The 23,184-nt window shown below is 40.8% G+C and overlaps 2 protein-coding genes across 2 annotated transcripts in view; one reads left to right on the forward strand and one right to left on the reverse strand.

Annotated features, from left to right (window-relative positions):
* LHFPL7 (LHFPL tetraspan subfamily member 7) overlaps positions 1-13,026 on the forward strand; it is a 67,485-nt gene extending 54,459 nt beyond the window's left edge. The window contains exon 3 of the mRNA XM_071575158.1: positions 9,769-13,026. Coding sequence (XP_071431259.1) covers positions 9,769-9,995 — 227 coding nt within the window. The 3' untranslated portion in view covers positions 9,996-13,026. The remainder of the gene's footprint in view (positions 1-9,768) is intronic.
* A 942-nt stretch (positions 13,027-13,968) lies between these two features.
* Positions 13,969-18,904, reverse strand: SPATA22 (spermatogenesis associated 22). Its single transcript, XM_071575157.1, has 8 exons — positions 18,862-18,904; positions 18,011-18,133; positions 17,239-17,293; positions 17,008-17,103; positions 15,722-16,022; positions 15,275-15,404; positions 14,509-14,606; positions 13,969-14,160 (listed from the first exon to the last, which is right to left on the reverse strand). The coding sequence occupies exons 1-8, from the start codon at positions 18,902-18,904 to the stop codon at positions 13,969-13,971; spliced, it is 1,038 nt and encodes a 345-aa protein (XP_071431258.1).
* Positions 18,905-23,184: the final 4,280 nt, after the last annotated feature.

Here is a 23,184-nt window from a genome sequence, read left to right on the forward strand (position 1 = left end):
TTTTGTTTTAGGCACGGATTTTTCATGCTTGCATTGCAGATAAAGTGCTGTTCTGTCAGGGATGCTAATCACCTTTCAGCCATATATGTAAAATACATGTCTGTGAGCGAGGTAATGAATGCGCTGTCCCTGAGGCTTGAAGACTGCTGGGATGTGAAGTGCAGCTGTAATGAAGTGAGACGTGGGCATTATTCTCAGACCTGCCGCCACCACAGCCTCGGCTGCCACGTCTGCACTGCCAGACAAGGTATAGAATGTGCAAAGTCACAATCCATTCACTGTACAGAGCTTCACAATAAGGTCACCTCTGGTGTAAGGCTGGTATTTAATGGCCAACAGCTTCATTATAAATCTGTTTTCATCAGCGTCTGCTCTGCTTAAATTATGAGTCTTGAGAGGGGTGAAAAGATTGATTTCAAACAGCCCTGTGGGGTGAGCAGGTGGGGAGGAGAAGGGAGCAAATGTGTCATGTCGAGTTGGGACATTTCAGGTGATCTACACATCGCTGCTTGTCTTTTGGACCTCAGCCCCCGTTCTAAATAGCTATTTAAGAACTTGGATTTGACAGGCAGAGCAGGAGCCAAGACCTGCTGCAGACCAGGCAGCATCTCCCCTTCCCAGGTGAGCTGGCTCCAAAGGAAAGGCAGGATAATGTGTCTGCTCCCTCAGTGCCTCCAGCTGCTCATGGACCCCGGTTCCTTGCTAGGGAATGCATCAGATGCTGAGCTGAAGCTGCTCTTGTTCTTAGCCAAAAGAACACAAGAAGAAGCGTTAATTTCAATTTTCAGCCATCAGTTCCATTCCCTGCTCATGCTGAAGAACATACCCAGTTTGGCATGGGGAGGTTAATTAAGAAGAGAATCAAAGTGTTTGCCACCCTTATTTCTATTTGTAGAAACGGAGTTGCACAGTTAACCAATGTGCATTGCTTAGGAAATGTGTACCATGTTCTGTTTACCTAAAATAGAACAGCTGAAATAGGCACTTTTTATTAGCACTTCTTAACTGTTGAATAAAATGTAACACAGAGATAAGGGATGCAGGCACATTACAGGCACGATGCATTCTGAACATGCCGCTCTCTCAGCTAAAGAATCCAACACTTAAATATGTCAATATTATATTATTAGTCTGTTTCTGTGTTTGCTGCTCTGAAAGAGATGAAATGAGCATGGCTTAAATAATTTTAAAAAAAAAGAAAATCTATATAATCTATATAATTATTGAAGCAATGCCTTCCTGACATCTGATCCCGTCAGGTCTCACAAGCTCAGCAGGGTCAGTACTTGGATGGGAGACCTCCTGGGAAATGCCGGGTGCTGTAGGTTCTAGTCCTGAGGACTTCACTGGCACCGTCCAAGCTCGCTCGGCCGTGGCAGATGAACCTCAGGACTGAAACGGTGGGGCCAGTTCTGGGCACGCTGAGCCTCACCTAAAATCCACTGCGCAGGCTGGAAGGGCACATGGGGAGAGCCCTGCCCAAATCTTCGTTCGCAAAGCCGAGCCACACACACACACACAAAAGAGGAAAATCATCATGGTTTCCAAATGACAGTGCATCTGACAGTCCCCACTTCTTAGCTCTCTGACTCATGTAAAATTTTGTGTAACAGGCTGCTATTCTGAGAAACATTAGCTCTTGTCTCTCTGTTACAGTCTGCTAAAGAGGCTGTATTTCTTCTAACCTTGCAGATGACAAAATGCACTCCTTCACCACAGTCTACACAGCGCTAGATCATTTCAGCCTTTTTGAGTAAATGACACGCAACTCTATAACTGCATGATTAGGCCCATAGATTACCAGATTACAGCCATAAATCTTCACCATAGCTACCACTCACTTGGCAGAAATGGTGAAGTTTCATCATTTGTTCTCATGTAGAAAACATGCTGTGAAATGCAGCCTCAAAGGTCACTGGGATGGCATTTCCTTTTGTGGCTCTTAATAAACTTGCAGCTAATGCAGTAATTACCAAGCCCAATTACCTCTGTGATGGCTTCAGAGAATTTCTATTCCAAAGTCTGGATAGTGAGATTCCACTCCCTCCAGTTAATAAGTGAGGTAGATTCAGCTATTCCTACAATTGTTAGACATTCCTGAAATGGGCTATTTGTGGAATGGGGTCTGAGTGAGGGAGTTGTGCCCAAAAAACCTGAGCAGGGCATTAAGTGGCACTAAAAAGATGCGTAAAAAAGGTGTATGAGCACCCTTATTGCAGTGCTATTTTTATGTAAAATAACCTGTTCCTGTTCCACCTCAGCTAAATCCAAATAAACTGAAATGGAAAACATTTTGATATAAATGTATTTCCCCCTAGTTTTGCATATATGTACACATATAAAAATACAAGTTACTGTATCTGATGCAGTTCCTTAAGCTGGTGAACTGGAGTCACACACTCAGCGTTTATTTAAACAGAGTTTGGAGACACTGTACAAACGAATCCATTTCCTTTGTTGGCTACAAAGGGGTTTGACAAGCGACACAGCTTTCCTTACAACTCCATTTATGTTACAGCTGCGAAGGGCGAGCTCAGGAGTTGCACCATTTGGAAAAGCTAGAAAAGGAACTGCTACAATCTACTTATTTGGCAACAGTCCAGCACTGATAGATGCTCCTCAAATCACAACATGTTTGACTGAAATGACGCCCGTGGAATAATTCTTCCCAAAGAGGAGCTAAACTGTGATATGTCAGAAGTGGCTGTGCCATTATGAGGAGTTCCAGCTCTTTGTTCAGTTACAAAGGAAGGCAGCACATCTCGATACTGAGTACATGGGCATTATTATCCCTCTTCCCTGCTCCTCATTTTGGTTTCCTTGAAGGGAATAATTGCTAGGGCTGCTTCCAAGAGTCTGAACTCCAGGTACCTGCCCTGCACCTGCCAGAGTTCAGCAGAGCAGGATGGAACTGAACAGAGGGCCCTGTTTGCATCACCTCCCCCAAGTTTTGCTTCTGTAACAAAGGGATTTTGTCTGGTTTCTTTTATCCTTGACAGGTCACTTTCCTGTTTATTTTACAGTCACTTCCCTGTTTATTTTATTTATATGCAACAGGCATTTAAGGTGATGCCTGCTGATTTTAGATATGTTTCAGCTCTCCCCAAATTACTCCAGGTAATTCCTCCTTTCCTGAAACGTTCAAAAAGAAATTGCAAATTTTGCTGGTAGCCCAAAACTCCATCTTGTTTCTATTTGTACTCGTGTAGCTATTGCCAACAATAACCTTGGGTCTTGTTTAGCATTGTCTTTAGGTTTTCATTTGTTGGAAGAGATACATATGGAAGAGATGTATAGGTAGCTCCTTTTTGTACAAGGAACTTGCACCACCCTATGTCTAAAAGACCCAAAATGTAGAAACCCTTCAGGCATGCTACAAAAACCCCCAGCCTCTGCTTTCTGATTTTGAATTATATAAGTAAAATCACATAAACATAAAGAAAAGCTGAAGAGGAGGTAATAATCACTTCAGGGCAGTGACCCTTCCCCTGGACTCTGCCTTGGGGAGGCCACACCTTGAGTGTTGTGTTCAGTTCTGGGCCCCTCAGTTGAGGAAAGAGATTGAGGGGCTGGAGCGGGGCCAGAGAAGAGCAACGAGGCTGGAGAAGGGACTGGAGCACAAGTGCTGTGGGGAGAGGCTGAGGGAGCTGGGGGTGTTCAGCCTGGAGAAGAGGAGGCTCAGAGGTGACCTCAGCACTGTCTGGAACTGCCTGAAGGGAAGTTCTGGCCAGGTGGGGGTTGGTCTCTTCTCCCAGGCACTCAGCAATAGGACAAGGGGGCACGATGGGCTCAAGCTCTGCCAGGGGAAATTGAAGTTGAAGAGCAGAAAGAAATTCTTTGCAGAGAGAGTGCTCAGGCATTGGAATGGGCTGCCCAGAGAGGGGGTGGATTCCCCATCCCTGGAGGTTTTTAACCTGAGCTTGGCCGTGGCACTGAGTGCCATGATCTGGTAAAGGGACTGGAGTTGGACCAGGGGTTGGACTTGATGATCTTGGAGGTCTTTTCCAACACAATCAATTCTATGATTCTATGAAATTATGAGGTTAATAAAATGTATGAAACTGAGATAAAATATGTTATTCAAAGTCAACTTTGATTGTGCATAAGAACTGCCAGCTTTAATAAGGGAGATAATGGATTATATGTAAGAGGAAATTCTTGATGAGATGAGTGAAAATTGCTTTGGTAGACTAAGCTCTGTCAATAAAAATCTTCCAAGACAACATAAGACTTTGATAATCTGTAATAGGGCTGGTATAATATTCTGGCTTGCTTATGATTCAACACTAATTCTCATGATTTTCTGATATGTCCCACAAGCTCACAATTAATCCGTCATTGTCACAAGTATCAGGAATATAAACACTCCTCAAGTAAGCAAATTAAACTTCTATTACAAACCAATCTTCTTACAGCAGGTAATTTCAGGAAGAAAATTCATGCAAACATTGTATTTTACAGCTGGTATCAATACTACTACTACACATCACCTAAATATACTAACAAACACAGTAAAATAAAGTAACTTTTCTTTTCTATTTTCCATCCATTTCAACATCACTATGGAAAGACAAACATAAGTTTAAACATTCCTGATTCACAATACAGAAAACTATTCAATTATTGGGTTTCATCTGTTGAAAACTCCATCAATCTTGCCAAAAGAAGTGGAAATGGAAACAGCCTTTTTTGTCACGGTATCTGAGTGTTGTGCATTGGTGCCCTCTGCACACACTGCAGAGAACTGCACTGCTTTGCTTTGGTTTAAAAGAAACTGGAATATGGTATGTGATGGATTTAAATAATTAAATGGTTTTACAGGAGCTTAGTGAAATGAATAAACCATTGCAATGATAAAAAGTTATAGATTATTAGATTATAAAATAGCAGAAAATGCTTTTTTCCTTGAGTAAAGTGTCATTGATTCAGTAATATCACCAAAAACTTTATTTTTTCCTACAAAACGCCCCATTTCCCCTAAAAGAAGTGTCCTCCTGTGTTTTCTTTAGAAATCAACTAATTCAGAAATCTACTTTGTAAAAATAAAAACAGGCCTTGGCTCTCAAACCCTTCAGAGGAGAAACTGCCATTTGCCATGTACCTGTAGGACACCAGGGAAGCACAAGGGATGAGAGAGATTGAACTGTCTGGAAGGGCAAGAGATTAGAAAGTAGAAATAAAACGTGATTTACTGCTGGCACAGTGAGCTGAGATTAGCTCAGTTGGTTAAAACTTGGTTGTAACAATGCCAAGGTCATGGGTTCAATCCCCTGTGTGGGCCATTGACTTAAGAGTTGGGCTCGATGATCCTTGTGGGTCCCTTCCAGCTCAGAATAGTCTGGGATTCTGTGACTTGTCCTTGGGCTGCCCTGCAGTCACAGCAGGGGCTGAGAGTTACTGGGGAGGGCTCAGGGCATGGGGACCCAACAACAACAAACACTGTGTGGCAGATAAAACAAAAGGCATGTTTTTAACAAGAGCAAACACCTGATGGGAGGTGAATCAAACGATCCCCGAGATTAGCTCAGTTGGTTAAAACTTTGTTGTAATAATGCCAAGGTCATTGGGTTCAATCCTCTCTGTGAATCCATTGACTTAAGAGTTGGACTCGATGATCCTTGTGGGTCCCTTCCAACTCAATGTCTGTGATTCTGATTCTGTGACAGGACAGGCTGTAGTTATCTGTCAAACCATGTTCAAAAACCAACTAAACTACCCATTGTACTGGCAGGTCCCCTCGCACTCCACAGGCTCTGTGCTATAGAACAGACCCCACTGTGTAGTCTGGCCTTGTCACCTTGTGTGACAGCAGCGTTACACCACACGGAGGGGTGACATGCACTCAGTGCTGTACCCTGACACTGGGCGGTCCCGTGGTGTAAAGGAGAGCACTCTGGACTCAGAATCCCAAGGACCTGAATTTGAGTTTCAGTGGGGACCTTCCCCAGACAGTTCAATGCCTCCCTGCCATCCCATCCCGTCAGATCTCGGATGCTCAGCAGGGTCAGCCCTGGTTAGTGCCCGGTTAGTTCAGTGTCTCCCTGCCATCCGATCCCGTCAGATCTCGGATCCTCAGCAGGGTCAGCGCCGGTCAGTACCCGGTTAGTTCAGTGTCTCCCTGCCATCCGATCCCGTCAGATCTCGGATGCTCAGCAGGGTCAGCCCTGGTTAGTGCCCGGTTAGTTCAGTGTCTCCCTGCCATCCGATCCCGTCAGATCTCGGATGCTCAGCAGGGTCAGCCCCGGTCAGTACCGTGTGCTGTAGACAGTCCCGAGGACTTCACTGTCACTGTCCAAGCTCGCTCGGCCGTGGCAAATGGACTTCAGGACTCAAACGGTGGGGCCAGTTCTGCGCACGCTGAGCCTCACCTAAACAATCCACTGCACAGCTGGAAGGGCACACCCACGTGGGGAGAGAGCCCTTCCCAAAGCCTCCTTCGCCAAGTCTGGCCATACATACATATACCCTGACACCTCTGGAGTGATGTTTGTTGTTGGAAAGCCGAGCAGGGGCGTGAGTGTTGTGCGAGGAGCCCCGCGGGGTCCCGCTGCGCCTTTGTGCGCTCGCAGCGCCGCTGACAGACAGCCCATTAAGGCGTCATTAGTACCGCCTGAGCTCGGCTTTGCCTCTAATAACGCGCTGCTCAATATTGGGAGCCTTCGTATCAGAGAGGGCACCTAAATGAGAATAATGAGGTCATTCTCTGACATGCCTGAGGATATGAAACCCTGGGTAACTTTTTAGCCCGTTTGATATGTGAACACGTAAGTTCAGCTGTGACAGATAATTTCGAGCCCTTCAAAAAAATAAAGCTGCTTCCATTAAATCACACCATGCAACATCAGCAGCAAGTGGTAATCAAAGCACTGGTGTCACTGTAAAGCACAACCTTCAAAATAATCCTGGGGAACCCAATCAAAAAGAAAACATATATGGACAGATACGTGAGGCAGAGCAAGTTGCTGAGCCAGTGTCAGAAAACCCACAAAATTTAAGTTAGCAAAGGATTTTATGATAAAAAAGATTGTTTCCAATTCTGCATGTTTTTTTTCACCAACTGAGATGCAAGGACTATTTTGACTTTGAAAAGATGAACAAACCGAAATTTTAATTTTAGACCTGATTCTTGCTTAGAGCAGTAGCTGTTTCTCTTAAAACCGGCTCACTTTGCCAACATTTTACAGGTTTTGCACCCCGGGGCTTATTTCGAGTCCTCATTCAGTGGAACAACGTGGGAAGGGACCTTCCAAAGGCGTTTAATCCAGCCCCCTGTGAGCAGGGATGTCTTCAATTAGATCAGGTTGCTCAGAGCCCCGTCCAACCTGACCTTGGATGCTTCCAGAGATGGGACATTCACCACCTCTTTGGGCTGGTGTTTTACCCCACTCATCATGAAAAATTTCTTCCTTTTATCTTCTCTGAATCTACCCTCTTTTCATCTATGGGTATTACCCCTTGTCCTGTTGCAAGAGATGTGTGTGTGTCTCGTTTAGCTCCATTTTTACTGTGTTTTCATTTTATATTGTTTTTAGTGGTGTCATATGTATATAGTGAGGGCAGATCTGCATAATAAAACTTACTTATTGCATTTGTCTTCAGCTTCTGTATGTTTGGTTACTGTCAGACCCTCAGTGCAGAAGCACAGCTGGTGACAACCCCGTGTCCAGGTCTGTGAGCTCCTCCCGGCCTGGGCACCCCCAGCAGGTGCAGCTGGTTGAGGCTCAGGGAGTGTGGGATGTGCTGGGGATGCTGCTGGTGCTCTCCCTTAACTGGCTCCTGCAGCATCACCTTCACCCCCTGGCCCCTGGAAAGAAGGGAAAGGTCACAGCGATCCCTGTAAAATGATTTTCCTGAGGCTTAAAGAGGGTGTTGTGGGAGCAAGGGCAGGTGAAACACTTGGCTCTCAGAGAGCTCCACTTCTGGGCAGGCAAGTTCTGTTTGTGCCCCTGGATGAGATACCCACAGGGAAACTTTGCTGCTGCTCCAGTTTCTCTCCTTTTAATTTCCATTTTCCTCATCCTAATGTTTTCTACAAGGGATTAACTCAGCAGTTCCTTTTAGACTAGAAGGAAGGGGTTTAATTCAACTTATTCAGACTCACAGGCTGTGTTACACTTTCTGACTTCATTTAGCCCTCAAGCTTATTAAAGTGTTTTTAATTGAAAAAGATTAATGAATGATTGTCATTTTTAGTGGATACTTTTCAGATTAAGCCTTTCCAATATTATAATTGGAGCAATATGCACAAGCCCTACCTGAAGGGCAATTACAAACACAGAGAACAGCATGTAGTGTTTGTTTTATAATCCTAATGTTTCATTAGATGTTTGCTGGTGATGAATTATCTATCAGCTCAAACATAACTGTTCATTCTGATTGCTGCTATTCTTGAATCACTACCCTGAGTTTGAACAAAACACTATCCTAGAAAAAGGGGAAGGCAGAAAAGGGATGACTCTGTGGTATCTTTTCAGTACAAGAATTAAAGCCTTTTAAAATGCAATACAGATTTAAAATACGGTGGTAATTCATTAGCAGACAGAGGGGAAAATAGGGTTTCTCAGTGATCTCTCAAACAAGAGGTGCACACAGTGCTGGGGTGGGGTCACCCTTCACATCAGCCCCTCTTCTCTTCCCAGGGGGGCAGGAACAGGCTCTGAGTGCTGCTCCTGGAGGATTTTAATGCAACTTTATCATACTCATGATTTATACCTTGGGCAGTCTGATTTTCAAAGTCAGAAAAGTGGTTCTGATGTTCATTAAATTAATTGCATAATCCATGATCTTTAAATGTAACTTTATATTCATTAAGACTGTTAAGTCTGTGAATGTCTATTAAAAGCTAATGGGTAATGTGGGGTAGGTGCAGGAGGCAAGTCTGGCCCTCCAGCAGCAGTGGGTGGTTTAAGCTTTGCTTGTATTTTAGACCTATTTGGCTGGAAGGAGTAAAACATGACCCACTGTGAGAGATTTTCTACTACTTTAACTCTGTGCCTTTATGTACTGAACCTTCAGATTCAGCATGTCCTGTTAGAGCTATTCTGTGGTTTTAGAGCTCAGACTGTCAGAATTAGATGTATAGGAACTTCTGATCTTAATATTTTTGGTCTCACCCTTAGGTTTAAAAGTTTCCTAATCCTTAAATTTACAAAGAGAATTCCAAAACCCACAGTGACAGACTCCAATGCTAAAACCTATTGTATTGTTTTTTATCTTGCAATCTCTAGGTCAAATGTAGGACCTTTTAAACAATTAGAGTGTGTACTAATGAGAATAATGAGAAAGTGCTCACATTGTCAGAACCTCATGAGCAGAAACTGAAAAACTACATTTGGACTCTTTCACTGAAAGTTTTTATTTGGCAGAACAAAGTAATTGTCTCAAGCACAAAAAAAATGCTGTTGAGAAGAAAATGGAGCTGGTTTGGAATCTGCAAATTTAGGAATTCTTCTGCTCTGGATTCCATGTCTGAATCATCTTACTTTTTACATGGCTACATAATTTGGATTACAGCATTTCTGAAGTTCTCTAATGGCAAGAGCTGTCATGAAAAAAATCCCAATGCCACCTTGCTGCCTTGTCACACCACTGCTGTCCATGAGGTAATTATGAAAAGGAAGATAATCTGCCAATCATAAAGGTTGTTTTAAGCTAGAACTTTTCCTGTTGATTGTAATAGGACATATATTTGCTTTTCTAAGATAAGGATTTTTTCCCAAATGAGTTCATGTTTGATAATAATGGTTTGTTTTTTTTTTTCCTCTCTAGTGTTCATAATGGCTTCTGGGCTTTTGGTTTACCCTTTTGGTTTCAACTCTGCTACTGTGAAGAGATTCTGTGAGAACTCAGACATCTACTATGCAGGAGACTGCCAGATTGGGTGGGGGTACATGCTGGCAATTGTTGGGGTCATGTTGTCTGTCTTTTTACCATTCTTTGCAAAATATGCACCAAAAGAGCACATATCTCCAACTCCAATACCTACTATTTTATAGCATTTTATTACTGCTTAAGAACAGAACATTCCTGTCTGCAGGCAATGGGCAGAAATTATGATAGCACTTCCAGTTGGCTGTACTGCTAAAGAGAGAGAAGGAGATGGGGAAGAGAAGGTCAGTCACACAGACCACAAGTGCATTGAAAGTCTTCCGTAAGTTCGAGCAGCAAACACTCTGCAGTTGAACTCAGATTAGTCAGCAGCCTTTACACTGCTCTAAACACATAGTGGCATAATGCCTTAGACAAAAAAAAAAGCAGTTTATCCTCAGAACATCTGTCTACCTCCCAGTTTCTTTTGTGTCTCAAGATCGTAAGTCTTAAAAGCTTCAACTCACTTTTGATATATTATTAAACGGCAAAACTTTTATGGACCCAATAACTTTAAAATCAATAATGGTATTTTGTTACAATTATTTTGATTAGTGAAAAAAGCAACTATTAATAGCCACGGCCTAAAATTAAGCTAAATAGAATTGAATACAAGAAGAAAGTTTTTGTTTAATCTATGTGCATTAGCAGCACCTGCATATTTTAAGTTGTGGGCACACCTTTTACTACTGCTCTAATTGCCAAGATTTAGAGTCATCTGCATGAAGACTCGCATAAAATTTAGATTCTTTTTTTTTCTAAGAGATCTGACAACTTCCAAAGGCTTCATGATGATTTAATAGTTTTAACAATAGAAAAAAAATGCTGAGAATTTGGTTTAAGTATTTCTTAAATTATAATTTTAGGTGGCCTTTTACAAAATTCTTTGACCTACCACAACTATAGATTTTGGGTCTTCTTGTTTGTTTTTTAAGGCTGAAAACAAAAATCTCTGTTTACAAAACTGTCTGTGCCCAATGGCCCTTTTATGTAGTGATGATACAAGCCAGGATGAACCAGATTCTAGGATTTCCATTACGACTCCATTACTGTCAAAAGAAAAAAGTGAAGTGAAATGCTATTGAACACAACTAATAAGAATCTGATGCTGTGTCAGAACCAGCAAATGGCCATATTTCATTAGTCTGTGTGGAAGTTGGTGAGGTCTGATTTCCACAATGGCACTGAATCCATTACTATCAAGCATTGAAATAAGTGCACTTGATTGCCTTAAGCAAAAGAAACACTGGGTCCTAATCTCACCTACCTGTTGCGGTTTTCATTTTAAATAAAAATAGAATTCTAATTCTATTCTCACCTTTTATTTTCTATTATTTATTGAAAAAGAAAAATCACATAGATTATATTTAATTCAGAGCTGTAGTTCTTAGTTTTGTGTTTTGGCACAAACCAGGAGATCAAATTTATTATTCTTCACTTGGCTGAGTCCAACTGATTCTGAGTTTTTATTTTTTTTAACGGAAGGTGTACACGAAGGGACAGACAGAGACATGTTGAGGATGTATAAGAAAATGCAAACAGATGGAACAATCACTGTGTTCTCTTAAGATACATCAAAGACTTCTGCAGTCTTGTTTACATTCCTCACCCTTCAATGGAACGTTGTGCTGTTTTCCAAAATAATTGTTCTGTTGTTCTTTTTTATGCACTCTAAAAGCAAATTCTGCACATAAACTCAGCAAGTTCCAGCACTAATCTTTGAAAATACAGATTCCAATGCAGAATTAAGTACACCAAGAAAGAGAGAGCGTGCTATGTATGCACTTTTGTTCACAGGCACTAAGAAATTACCTTTTCCAAATATTTAACAAAATGGGTTGAAGGAATGCCCTAAAGTAAGGAGAATAAATTCAGTCACTTCTGTACAGTAATGTGCTTTTCAGTGATGTCTTACACTTTTTTTAATGAATGGCTGAAATCAAAGCTTACCATACAAGAGTCAGAAAAGTGAGGAATAACAAACAACATGCAAAAAGAAACTAATCACCGTGAAGTAGAGACAGAGATGCAGACTTTTCTTTCCTAACCAACCTGTGCCTTTACTCTAGAACCATTATACAAGACAGGATCAATATGGTTAAAAAAAAGCAACACCCAACAACTGAAAAATGTTGAGTAGTGTGGATAAACTGTATTGTGTAGGGTTTTTTCTGTTTTGTGTAATGTTTACAACTGTTCACTTAATGTTTCACTAGAAAAAGTGATTTGTTAGTGTAAAGTAGAAACTTTTTTTTGCAAAGAGCTAAACACTTACTGAAAGTAAAATTATTTTAGATTTTTATTAACAGCCATAACATACCCTGTAGACACAAATGACCTATTCCTGTCATTACTTCTTACTCTAAGTTTCTCATGTGCAGAACTGGAAGCATCAATCATTCAACTGGAATCAGTGGGACTGCAGCACTGGGCTGGTGTTGCTGACATTGCAGTTCTTGCAGGCCTGGTCCCAGAGGTCACACTTCCCATGTAATTTGGAATTTCTGCTACAGCAGAGTCTTAGGATTGACAACACTGCTGTACCAAACCCTTTCCTTCTGTTGTGAGCATCATCAACCTCTGCATCCTGTAATATTCTGCACCTTTTATGAGTTAAGCTAATGCTTCCACGTGGAACTTCCTTTAACTTTGTGAAATACATAAAGGGAATCAAATCTGTGTACGTGACCTCTACATCTGGATAGACAAAACTCTCTGACACATCCATGCTCAGAACCAGCTTAGCACAGAAGGTAGAGATGACAATGCAAGTGATTCTTACACCAGTTAGTAAAGCACATCCTGTAGATCTCCACTGGAACATTAGGGGGCTGTTGCTGACAATACCTGTGCTGACACTGACAGATCACTTTTTAACTAACGACTGTCTGCGCGTTAAACTGTGTAAAAGCGTTTTCCTGTTGCAAGTCAAGCAATTTACTGGACCAGGTTCAAGTTTTATTCTAAATATATAATTTTTTATGTGTAACTAAAAGCTGTATTTTCCATTAATGTGTTTCTGCGTTGACTAGCTGGCTCCTTTTTAGAATATTAACTGTTTTCTGTATTTGACTTGTTGGATACAATATTTCAATTATTTTAAATGTGAAATTTCCAATTGCCAACACTGTATAATAAAATAATAAAAAAACCCCATCCTGTTTGCTATTTTCTTGACAAGTCTTTTGTTTTACAATTCCCAACAGATCTGCTACAAAGCTTCTGAAGTAGGGGAAAAGGAAATAGGAACAGCAGGAATAACCTGTGAAAGTCAGTGTTTGAAAGCAAAGGGACATAAACATGTACATGGTCCATCCCTCATGAAAGATGTTTCTATGACAAAGGCAAGGAAGTTCTGTGTTGAAATAATTCTTTCTTTTCAACTTCCTCTGTGTCCTTGAGGTATCTTCCTCCAGCTTCCGGGTCTGTTGCTATTTTATACAGGTGTTATACTGATTATTTATTTAAAAAGAAATGAATTAGATAACATATAAATAGGAACCCAAGGTATACCTGACAGATACAGCTGCATCCTGTGAAGTCTTTATGTAGTACCTATTATGTTCATTTCTAGAAAAAAATTACACATGTTCTTGTAATCCAGCAAAGAAAATCCACCTGTTAATTTGGAGTGGAAGAAAGACCATCTTGTTACTTCCCCCCCCCAAAGAGAACTTTGTGATATTTGTTACCTATTAAACCATGACCAAATAACTCCTCAAAAGAAATATACAGTCAACATTTTGAAACAGGAATTTCTCAAAATGAAGATAATGAAAAGCAGTGGAAATCTGAGTTAGTATTGATGGTATTTTTCTAAGGCACTTGCACTGCTGCAAAACTTTAGCATTTTAATTCAGAATTTCTCCAGTAAAATCTAATCTCCTACATAACAAACCCTGTTACTGCCTATTTAACTGGGAAAGCTAAAGAAAGTGACAGTGCAAACAAAACATCTTTACTAACATCTGTTGGGTAACACAGCACAGTGACATTGTCAATTTTTTAACCAGATTCCCACTGTTAGTTTTGGGAAATGCTTTAGCACATCCCGCCCTTGTGGGTAATGATTCGTGCCAATTAGAGAAACCTTTTTGACTTCTACATTTCATTCATTGTTTTTACATATGCTGTCATCTCAACATCTGCAATTCTGACAAAGTCTTGGAAAGTGTTCTGTTCTTGAGCAGTTGCTGGTCTTACAGAGACACACTTGAAAATGTTCCTCTTTGCATCGTAGTTTCCCATGCACCTGTGCACTCGGCCTCTAATTAGTCTTGGGAGCTCACGGTCCTTCATCAAAGCACAATAAATAGAACAATTATGTCACCTGCCATGAAAGCTTTCTACATGGCTGGATTCTGAAGACTACATCAAACAGAAGGAATTTACATCAGCTATTTGTTATCATCAACTACTTAAAAGCTAAACTGAAAGTCCCACCTTTTTCTCTGGAACAGAAGTCTAAGGATGCTTAAGTAGGGACTGGATTATTCTCTAGTTTGGGAACAATATGGGATAAGCATCCAGCTTGCCTTTTACCCAGTAAATTTCTGTTTTATCACAACAACATATTATTAACTTCATAAAAGAGATTGGAGCTGGTGGTGTCTGTGTTATGTACAGACACAGCCTACTCACAATTTCATAAAATACACAAGGCAGGGTCTCCTTTCTGTCTCTCAGAAGAAAGTTCTTTGCTCCATAAGCTCCAGGTGTGACTGCAGAGTCCAGTGTGCCTGCACCATTGACAGAAATTAGTCATGGTGTGAACAAAGGGCAATAAGTATGATACACCAAGACACCATGGCATCATTTACCACACAAAAGCACTAAGATAAATAAAGTCAGGACCAGCTTTCTGTGGGAACATATATACAGATAAACTTTAAATATTTGCAATCTTGCCAAAATAATGGCTTTCTGAGATGCCAACACATGGCATATTCTTGTTCACCTTGTTGTAAAGTTTAGTCATTTAAGCCTTTTGTCATGTTGATTTCTCAGACATCAATTAAAATGTAAAGTTTAACACACTGGAAGTCTGTATCTATATTTAGAAGTACTCTAGACTTGAATCTATTCCTAGATTAACTGTATTGAAAATTATTGTAAAATCGTCTCTCTCTACAGAAAGTTCCTATTAAATAGGAAAATTTATTGTAACACATTCTAAAGACAAGGAAAGAAAATAAACAGGAGAGAATAAGCTTAAATGTTGGAGGATGACTGAATATTAATTTTGTACCTATTTCAGCTGAATGAATGTCCCAGAAAGAAAATTAGATGTTCACAGCAGCATTTTGTGGGTTTCAGTATTCCAGCTCTTGTGTCACCAGTTATTGAGGTTTTCTCTCCTTGTTGCCCTACCATTATTACCAGTTATAGCCCAATCTACTGTGCTTACCTAAAACTTCAAATAGCAGTGGAGTTTTGTAGGAATATTGACTCCAGTGCCTCATGCTTTCAATGACTGCAGACAGAATTCGCAAGGAATTCCTTTTTTCTCTAATTTTTATTTGAAATGATGGAATTTCCTTTCAGAGGAAGAGGAAAGCTCAAGTTAGACATACAGACTCGTAATGTTTCAAAGGCACATAGACATTTATATATTATGTTAAATAGCCAGTATTTACAGCAGAGTATTTGTTCAGAATATAACTCCCTGTCAGTTTATATGATAATGCTGAGGACTGTAATTATTATAGTATGAAAATCTCAGCTCTAAATTTTCAGAAACTTTAGTGTTTACTAAGGCAGCTCAGGCTGACAAAAGCTTCATCTTTCATTAGTTCTTTTTTCTTTACTGCTTTCTTCATCATGCCTTCCTATTAACTCTGCCTGTAAGTCTTACCTGACTTTTTTCTTCTGGAACAAAATCAAGTGTTTTTTCATTCATTTTACTTGGCTGAATGTTGTTAAATTTATATGCTGGACCAGGATCCTGCAGAGCTCTTGGGGCAGTGTTGGGCTTTGCTGGCCACTGTCCTTTTGAGGTGTTTGTCTGTCTGGGCTCTGGTCTGATGAGCTGAGCTGAGTTATGGCTATCAGGGGGTTTCTGGTTTTTCAAACTGTTTGAGGGGTTCCCAAACTTTCGAGTAATTCCACTCTCAGACCTGGAAGCTGCTGTGTTACTTAAAGGAGTGTACTCATTTCTGCAATGTAACATCAGACACAGTTCAGCATCACAATATCTGTTCTGAATACTCAAGATGTGTAATTAAAGAATATAAAAGTAATCTGGGTATTATTTAAAGCTTCAGCTTTAAAAACATCCAGATTCAAAGCACTTAAATCAATCCATATGCAGGGCAGTGATCACACCTGTGCATAAATCCATCTGACTTCAACAGGCCTTAAAACTTTGCTGTTATTTTCTACCCCTGTATAAGGGATCTTTCCTGACCCAAGATTCACATTTTTTCCGTAAGTCTAAACTAAACTAAAAAAGTTCCTTCTGAGAGGGATATTTCCAAATTTTTCTACCACCATGACTGAGGAAATAACTTTACCAACAAACTCTAGTGGTGACATTATTATTTCTAACACACTTCTTTAATAAAGCAGCTCAGAAATTCCTCCTGTTCCATTTTATCTTGTTTGAAACACTCACTTTTTTTGCCCTTGGAAAGGAATAGGAGGAAGGGAAGACAGCAAATGGACAGTTAGAACATTGCTGGAAGTTTTCCTGCCAGCTCCAGGGATCTGAATCTGCCAGCTTTTCCTCAATTTAGAAAAGCACAGTCTTGATTCAGTCTGGATTAAAAGTTTTGATATAAAACAAACAGATAGAAACTTTGAATCTGTTGATAAATGTGGTTTGAAAGTGGGCAATGCTTCAAGTAAAGGGGAATCTCAGAAAATTACCAGTAAAATTCAGTCAGCTTTTATGGTAAGATGAATTATAGGCCTGGTAAAAAGGCAAGATATTAGATCTAATTAATAGGCCTGATTAGGTACACTGGAAAGATATTTCAGGGGGTTTTGGCTCATAAGCACAACATAATTATTTAGGACTACAGTCATGATCTGAGAGAATTAAAAGGGTCTCTGAATGCTACAGCAATCTGGGAAAATGTAAGATGTATTTTCACATGAGAACAAAAAGGAAGGATAATAGACATTAAAGACTCCACCAACCTGCAGGCAGCCAAGTTTTTTCCAGCATTTGCTAAATTAAACTTTGATGCATTTGGTGGTTTCATGAGGGAAGGAGCCATCAGATGTTCTGTTTGGCTTTCAAACAGAAATTTAAAGTATCAGTGACACAGTAGCAGCTTTCTTGTAAGACAGATCTATGGATCACAGCTTGTAGAACAATTAATATCCATATAAAAATCAAAAAGCAACCAATAACCTGCTTTTACATACCCACTGCTTGCTGCTTTCTGCAGTTCAGCCACTTCTGGCTTTGCAGTTCCCCAGCCTAATTTTCAAAAGACAAAGAATTGAATATGGACACAAATGGAAAAGATTGAAGGGTAATAGGTCTGTGTAGGCTCCTACTCTGTATCTGCTCAGTGTCCCAAAAACAGGAAGAAGGGGGAAAAAAGGGAATATTATTCTTTGGTATTTGCAACTATAAACTTGTAACAAGCAGGTTGCTTCTCTAGGCAATGGTTCACTTACAAACATTAGACTTATTAGCAACAGAGACTTTTCCTGTATTCTAAGGAAACTTTTCAACTTTATTACAAGTAGAACATAATGAAAGCACTAAGGGCAGAATTCTACACTGTTCCTTCCAAACTCAGTCTCAAGAACAGAAGTTCCTTTCTGAACTACAAGAAAGACATCTTATAAATGTTTCTTCTTCTAACACAGGACTTGAATGTTGATTGAAATCAACTGAAAACAAAAGATCAGTTTCAAGAGACTCTATTTAAATGCCAGTGCTACTTCATTCTCCAACACACAAAGAGTCAAACTCCCTCTAGGCACAAAGTATAAAAAGCTCAATTGTGTAAGAGGAGAAAGAAATTTCCTGGAGGACAATTTTTGCATAATGAACTTTCAGAAATAGATATAAAGGGTGCATATAGTTCTTGTTAAAGACAATGTCTGATTTCATAGACTACAACCAGGAAGTTAGGATTGCTTTGGATTTAGACTCATAAAATAAAATAAAATATCTCTTATTTACCAAATGGTGTGGGAGAGAAATCATGACACCCAGAACCAGCACCTGGCTCGTTTTTAATTGGGCTTGAAGTGAGGGGCTGTCTAGTTCTTTTTTTCTGATTGAACAGAGGTACAGGCAGACAACCTAAAATTAAAATTAAAATTATTATTAATAACAACAATAACAATAATAATAACAATAACAATAATAACAATAACAATAGCAACAATATAATAATAAAAATAATAATGATGATGATAATGATGATAATGACGACGATGATAATAATAATAACAATATAATATCAACAACAATAATAATAACAATAACAACAACAACAATAATAACAATAACAACAACAACAACAATAATAACAATAATAATAACAACAACAACAATAATAATGATGATGATAATAATAATAATAATAATAATAATAATAATAATAATAATAATAATAATAATAATATACCAATAGCAAAAGGACAGAATCTACACTTAAAATATGAAAATAAAATTACTTGACTATTTTATATCACTCATTGGAATTATATTTCATGAACACATAACAGACCATTCCCTCACAGAATTCATATTCCCAACCCTCTGTCCTGCACATGATCTTGTGAGTGAAACCTTTCCCTGAATCCATCCAAAATCCTGCCCTGTGTTGCAATGAACATTGAAGTTCACTCAGGAAATGGGGATCAAGGGCTGCATACTGAATATTCTGCATGACCACTGCATGTCCATGTGTGTATATGTGTGTAGATGTGTATCATGTGTGTGTTCATGTGTGTTATACATATATATATTTATATATAAAAGCATCATGAGGTGTGAACAGGAAAGCAAAAAACAGGAGCTGGTACCTGCTGTGCTGCGAGTTGGGGTGTCAACCAAAGTCCTTTTCATTTCTTTGCTGAATCTTAACAGGCAACAATGTCTTGATTACAATTTGCTGTTCAATGAGCAAAGTAAACCAATTAATGCCTCAAACACATCCAAATTTTACACGATTTTAAGGCAGTTTCTCTTAACTCTGCAGACATAGTGAGTGGAATGACTTCAGGTCATTCAGCTGTGCTGGATTTAGAAGATCCACAAATAAAAATGTAATCTGCTCTTGCTCGTTGCAGATTAAGGGCCCAAATGATTCCATGTTTGAAGTAAAAGTTTTATTCTCTACTTTTTTTAAGTGCTGGAAAATTACTGAATTCACTCTTGAATTTAAAAGTACATGGATGTCCAAATAAAAGGATTTTTTTTAAAAATCCTGGAAATGAAACATTAATACAAAATGTGTACTTATACCTTGCTGACAAGGATGAAGGCAAAGTATAAGGCTTAGAATATGAATCTAATTTAACATTCTGTGACAAATAGCATCATGCTTCAAAAATAAGCTTATTTTCTGCACAGACCTCAAACCTTTAGCCAATTTATTTCTATATAAAATACATCACAAATCAAGAAGACATTACTATCAGCCAAATATTACGAACAGAAGAAATATTTATTAGCATGTTAGGTACAGGTTGTTTCCTACATTTGTTTTCTGATTAATCTACTTGTATAATAAATATATATTATTGTATACACTGAGGCCACTGCACAGACTGTTGTGTAGCTTTACTTGCTATTCTATCAAATTTAGTTACTGGTGCATATTGCCCTTAGTGGCATTTAAATAATACCACATATTTAGATGTATAAATAATACAAGACACTCCCTCTACATTTACCTTGATCTGGCAGCTGTTAAAGATGTTAATAAGAATGAAGCACAGCTGCCTAATAGATCAATTTAGTCTTTATTTCTGTGAGATTTATCAATTACATACGTGATGACATTAAAGCAGCTTCCAGCCCATCGTTATTATAAAGCACATTTCTAGCACTCTGAAGACTGGTGGCCACCAGTGAAATACTTGTAAAATAAAACCACATAAACTTTACATTTCAGTTTATAAAGAGTTTTGTGGAGGATTTTAAAGTGTGTTGTTTTGTTTTCTGACCTCTTTTGAAGACAAGCAACCGAAGCCCAGGGATAAAGCTGTGGGAAACAGGGAGCTGGGCAGGAGCAGAGGAGATCCCAGGGATAAATCTGTGGGAAAACAGGGAGTTCAGGCAGGAGCAGAGGAGATCCCAGGGATAAATGTGGGAAAACGGAGCTCAGGCAGGAGCAGAGCTGATCCCAGGGATAAATGTGGGAAAACAGGGAGCTCAGGCAGGAGCAGAGCTGATCCCAGGGATAAATGTGGGAAAACAGGGAGCTCAGGCAGGAGCAGAGGAGATCCCAGGGATAAATGTGGGAAAACAGGGAGCTCAGGCAGGAGCAGAGGAGATCCCAGGGATAAATGTGGGAAAACAGGGAGCTCAGGCAGGAGCAGAGGAGATCCCAGGGATAAATGTGGGAAAACAGGGAGCTCAGGCAGAAACAGAGGAGATCCCAGGGCGAGGAGAACCCTGCAGGCTGAGGAGAACCCTGCAGGCTGAGGGCTCAGACACCGTCGGGGAGCCTGAAGGACAGGGATGAGGGACAGGGATGAGGGATGAAGAGCAGGAATGAGAGAGAGGGATGAGGGGCAGCCCTGAGGGAGCAGGATGAGGGACAAGGATGAGGTTCAGCCCTGATATCAGGGCTGAGGGACAGGGCTAAGGGACAGGGATGTGGTTCACTCCTGAGGGAACAGGCTGAGGCCCCAGGATGAGGGTCAGCCCTGAGAGCTTGGGATGAGGGGCAGGGAGGATGAGGGCTGGCCCTGAGGGCCTGGAATGAGGGACAGGGATGAGGGCACGGGATGAGGGACAGGGATGAAGGTCAGCCCTGAGGGAGCAGGATGAGGGACAGGGATGATGAGAGTCAGCTCTGAGGGCCCAGGATGAGGCTCAGGGATGAGGGCCTGGGATGAGAGACAGAGATGAGGGCCTGGGATGAGGGACAGGGATGAGGGTGCAGGATGAGGGACAGGGATGAGGGTGCAGGATGAGGGACAGGGATGAGGGGGCAGGATGAGGGACAGGGATGAGGGGGCAGGATGAGGGACAGGGATGAGGGGGCAGGATGAGGGACAGGGATGCTGAGGGCCAGCTCTGAGGTGAACCCCGCCAGATCCAAGGGCCACTCACGCCGCTCCCATGCGGAACAGGCAGGCCCTGCTGAGGGCCAGGCAGCGGCTCCTGGAGCCCATCGGTAACACACCCCTGGTGGGGCTAATTCATTAATTACCCCCGGAGCCCATCAGTAACACACCACTGGTGGGGTTAATTCATTAATTACCCCCGCAGCCTCCATTGTTAACTCACCACCCCTGGTGGGGTTAATTCATTAATTACCTCCTGCCTCTGGGTCTGGCCTGTGTGGTGCCACCTCAGCCTGAGGGAGCACAGAGCAGGAGCTGAACCCTCACGTGTGTACAAACACTAACGGGTGTAAATAAAACTACCCACAGTGTGACGCTGTTTGCCTCTTCAGCCTGTTCTGGCTCTTACAGGCACTGGTTTCAACCATGTAAGGCCTGACTGGTGCTCATGTAAAACCTCAGTGCTTGGCACAACTGGAGCCTATCCTGGTCTGTAATGCTTGTTCTTCAGCCTTGGAAGGCTCTGGCGAGCCACATTCCAGTTATATATGTGTGTGTGTGTGTATATATATATATATATATATATACACACACACACACAAATACGTGTATATATATATATATACACACACATATATACACACACACACATTCATACCTTTATCACCTTAATAGTGAGGCTTAATTTCATTTACATACTATTACTACGTCTGTTTTTCAGCTCGTGGCACACATTCCAAGCTTTCAGATGCACTCCCACATATCTGTATGTAGTACACCAAGTCAGCCTGAATTCTTAATAAACTAAACACCCTACATAATTTTTCAGAGAGTAAGTATTGCCTAAGGCATGGGAATAAGGGATGTGTCCCTGGTGTTTAATTCTGAAGGGTGGAAACTTTCCAAAGTCTCTGGATTTATCCCCAAATTGTAGAATCATAGAATTGATTGGGTTGGAAAAGACCTCCGAGATCATCAAGTCCAAACCCTGGTCCAACTCCAGTCCCTTTACCAGATCATGGCACTCAGTGCCAAGGCCAAGCTCAGGTTAAAAACCTCCATGGATGGGGAATCCACCCCCTCTCTGGGCAGCCCATTCCAATCCCTGAGCACTCTCTCTGCAAAGAATTTCTTTCTGCTCTCCAATTTCCCCTGGCAGAGCTTGAGCCCATCGTGCCCCCTTGTCCTATTGCTGAGTGCCTGGGAGAAGAGAACAACCCTCAGGTGCCTGTGCTGGGAGAGCAGGAGTTAAAGTGTTTGGGCTGTAACTGCTCTGAGGGGATAAAAGAACCTCCATGGCTTTAGTTCTTAAACACCCATGTTTGGGAAGTCTCTGTCCTGCTCTTCGCAGACAAACTCCCTGCATGTTAAATGAGGAGTGGGATGGGCTCCGTGTTTCATTCAGCATTTTGGAAGGAGTTACAGCCATTGCAGCGCCAGCAGCAATAAAAGATAAACTGTGTTCTAGCCCTGCATTTTTGCCTTTTCTCCTCCAATTTACATGCAGCAAGCCCAGGCAGAGATCACGAGGCGTTTTCAGGCAGTGTGTCAATGGCCATTTTGTCACCACCGTGAAGGGACGGGTCAAAGGACGGTACAGACTGTCCAGTGCTGTAAAATACAACTTTACTGCTTTGTTTAATAAATTACTTACTCTGATTAAATATCTGACAGCTCCCAAGTATTAACTTGCAGTAAGAGTCAGCAAATCTGAAAGAGTAAACTGAAACAGAGAGAGCGACTTCTGTAGAAAATAAATTCCTGGCAGAACTTGTGTAGATAAATCCCATGTTTAGCTTTTCCTAGACCTCCAGTCTGTCAGCCTGGGTTATAAAGCCTCTCCCAGGCACTACCCAAACACTCTCTCAGTCACTGGAGTGTAATCTTAATAAAAAGGAACTGTTCAATAAACATCCTTTATTCTTTGCAATGTCACATTTTTTATGTTTATATTGTGTGTCAGATACTAATTGCAAATACTTCTGTCACTGACAGCAGTAAAACTTTTTTTTTGTTGTTATTAAGGCCTTTTATTCTAAATGTTTTGATCCTCAGGATGAAAGTTACAGCTGCTCTTTGGCTCAAGTTTCAGAAGCCTTTTTGAAAGCT

The sequence above is a fragment of the Pithys albifrons genome, chromosome 21, assembly GCF_047495875.1.
Source record: "Pithys albifrons albifrons isolate INPA30051 chromosome 21, PitAlb_v1, whole genome shotgun sequence".
NCBI lineage: Eukaryota > Metazoa > Chordata > Aves > Passeriformes > Thamnophilidae > Pithys > Pithys albifrons.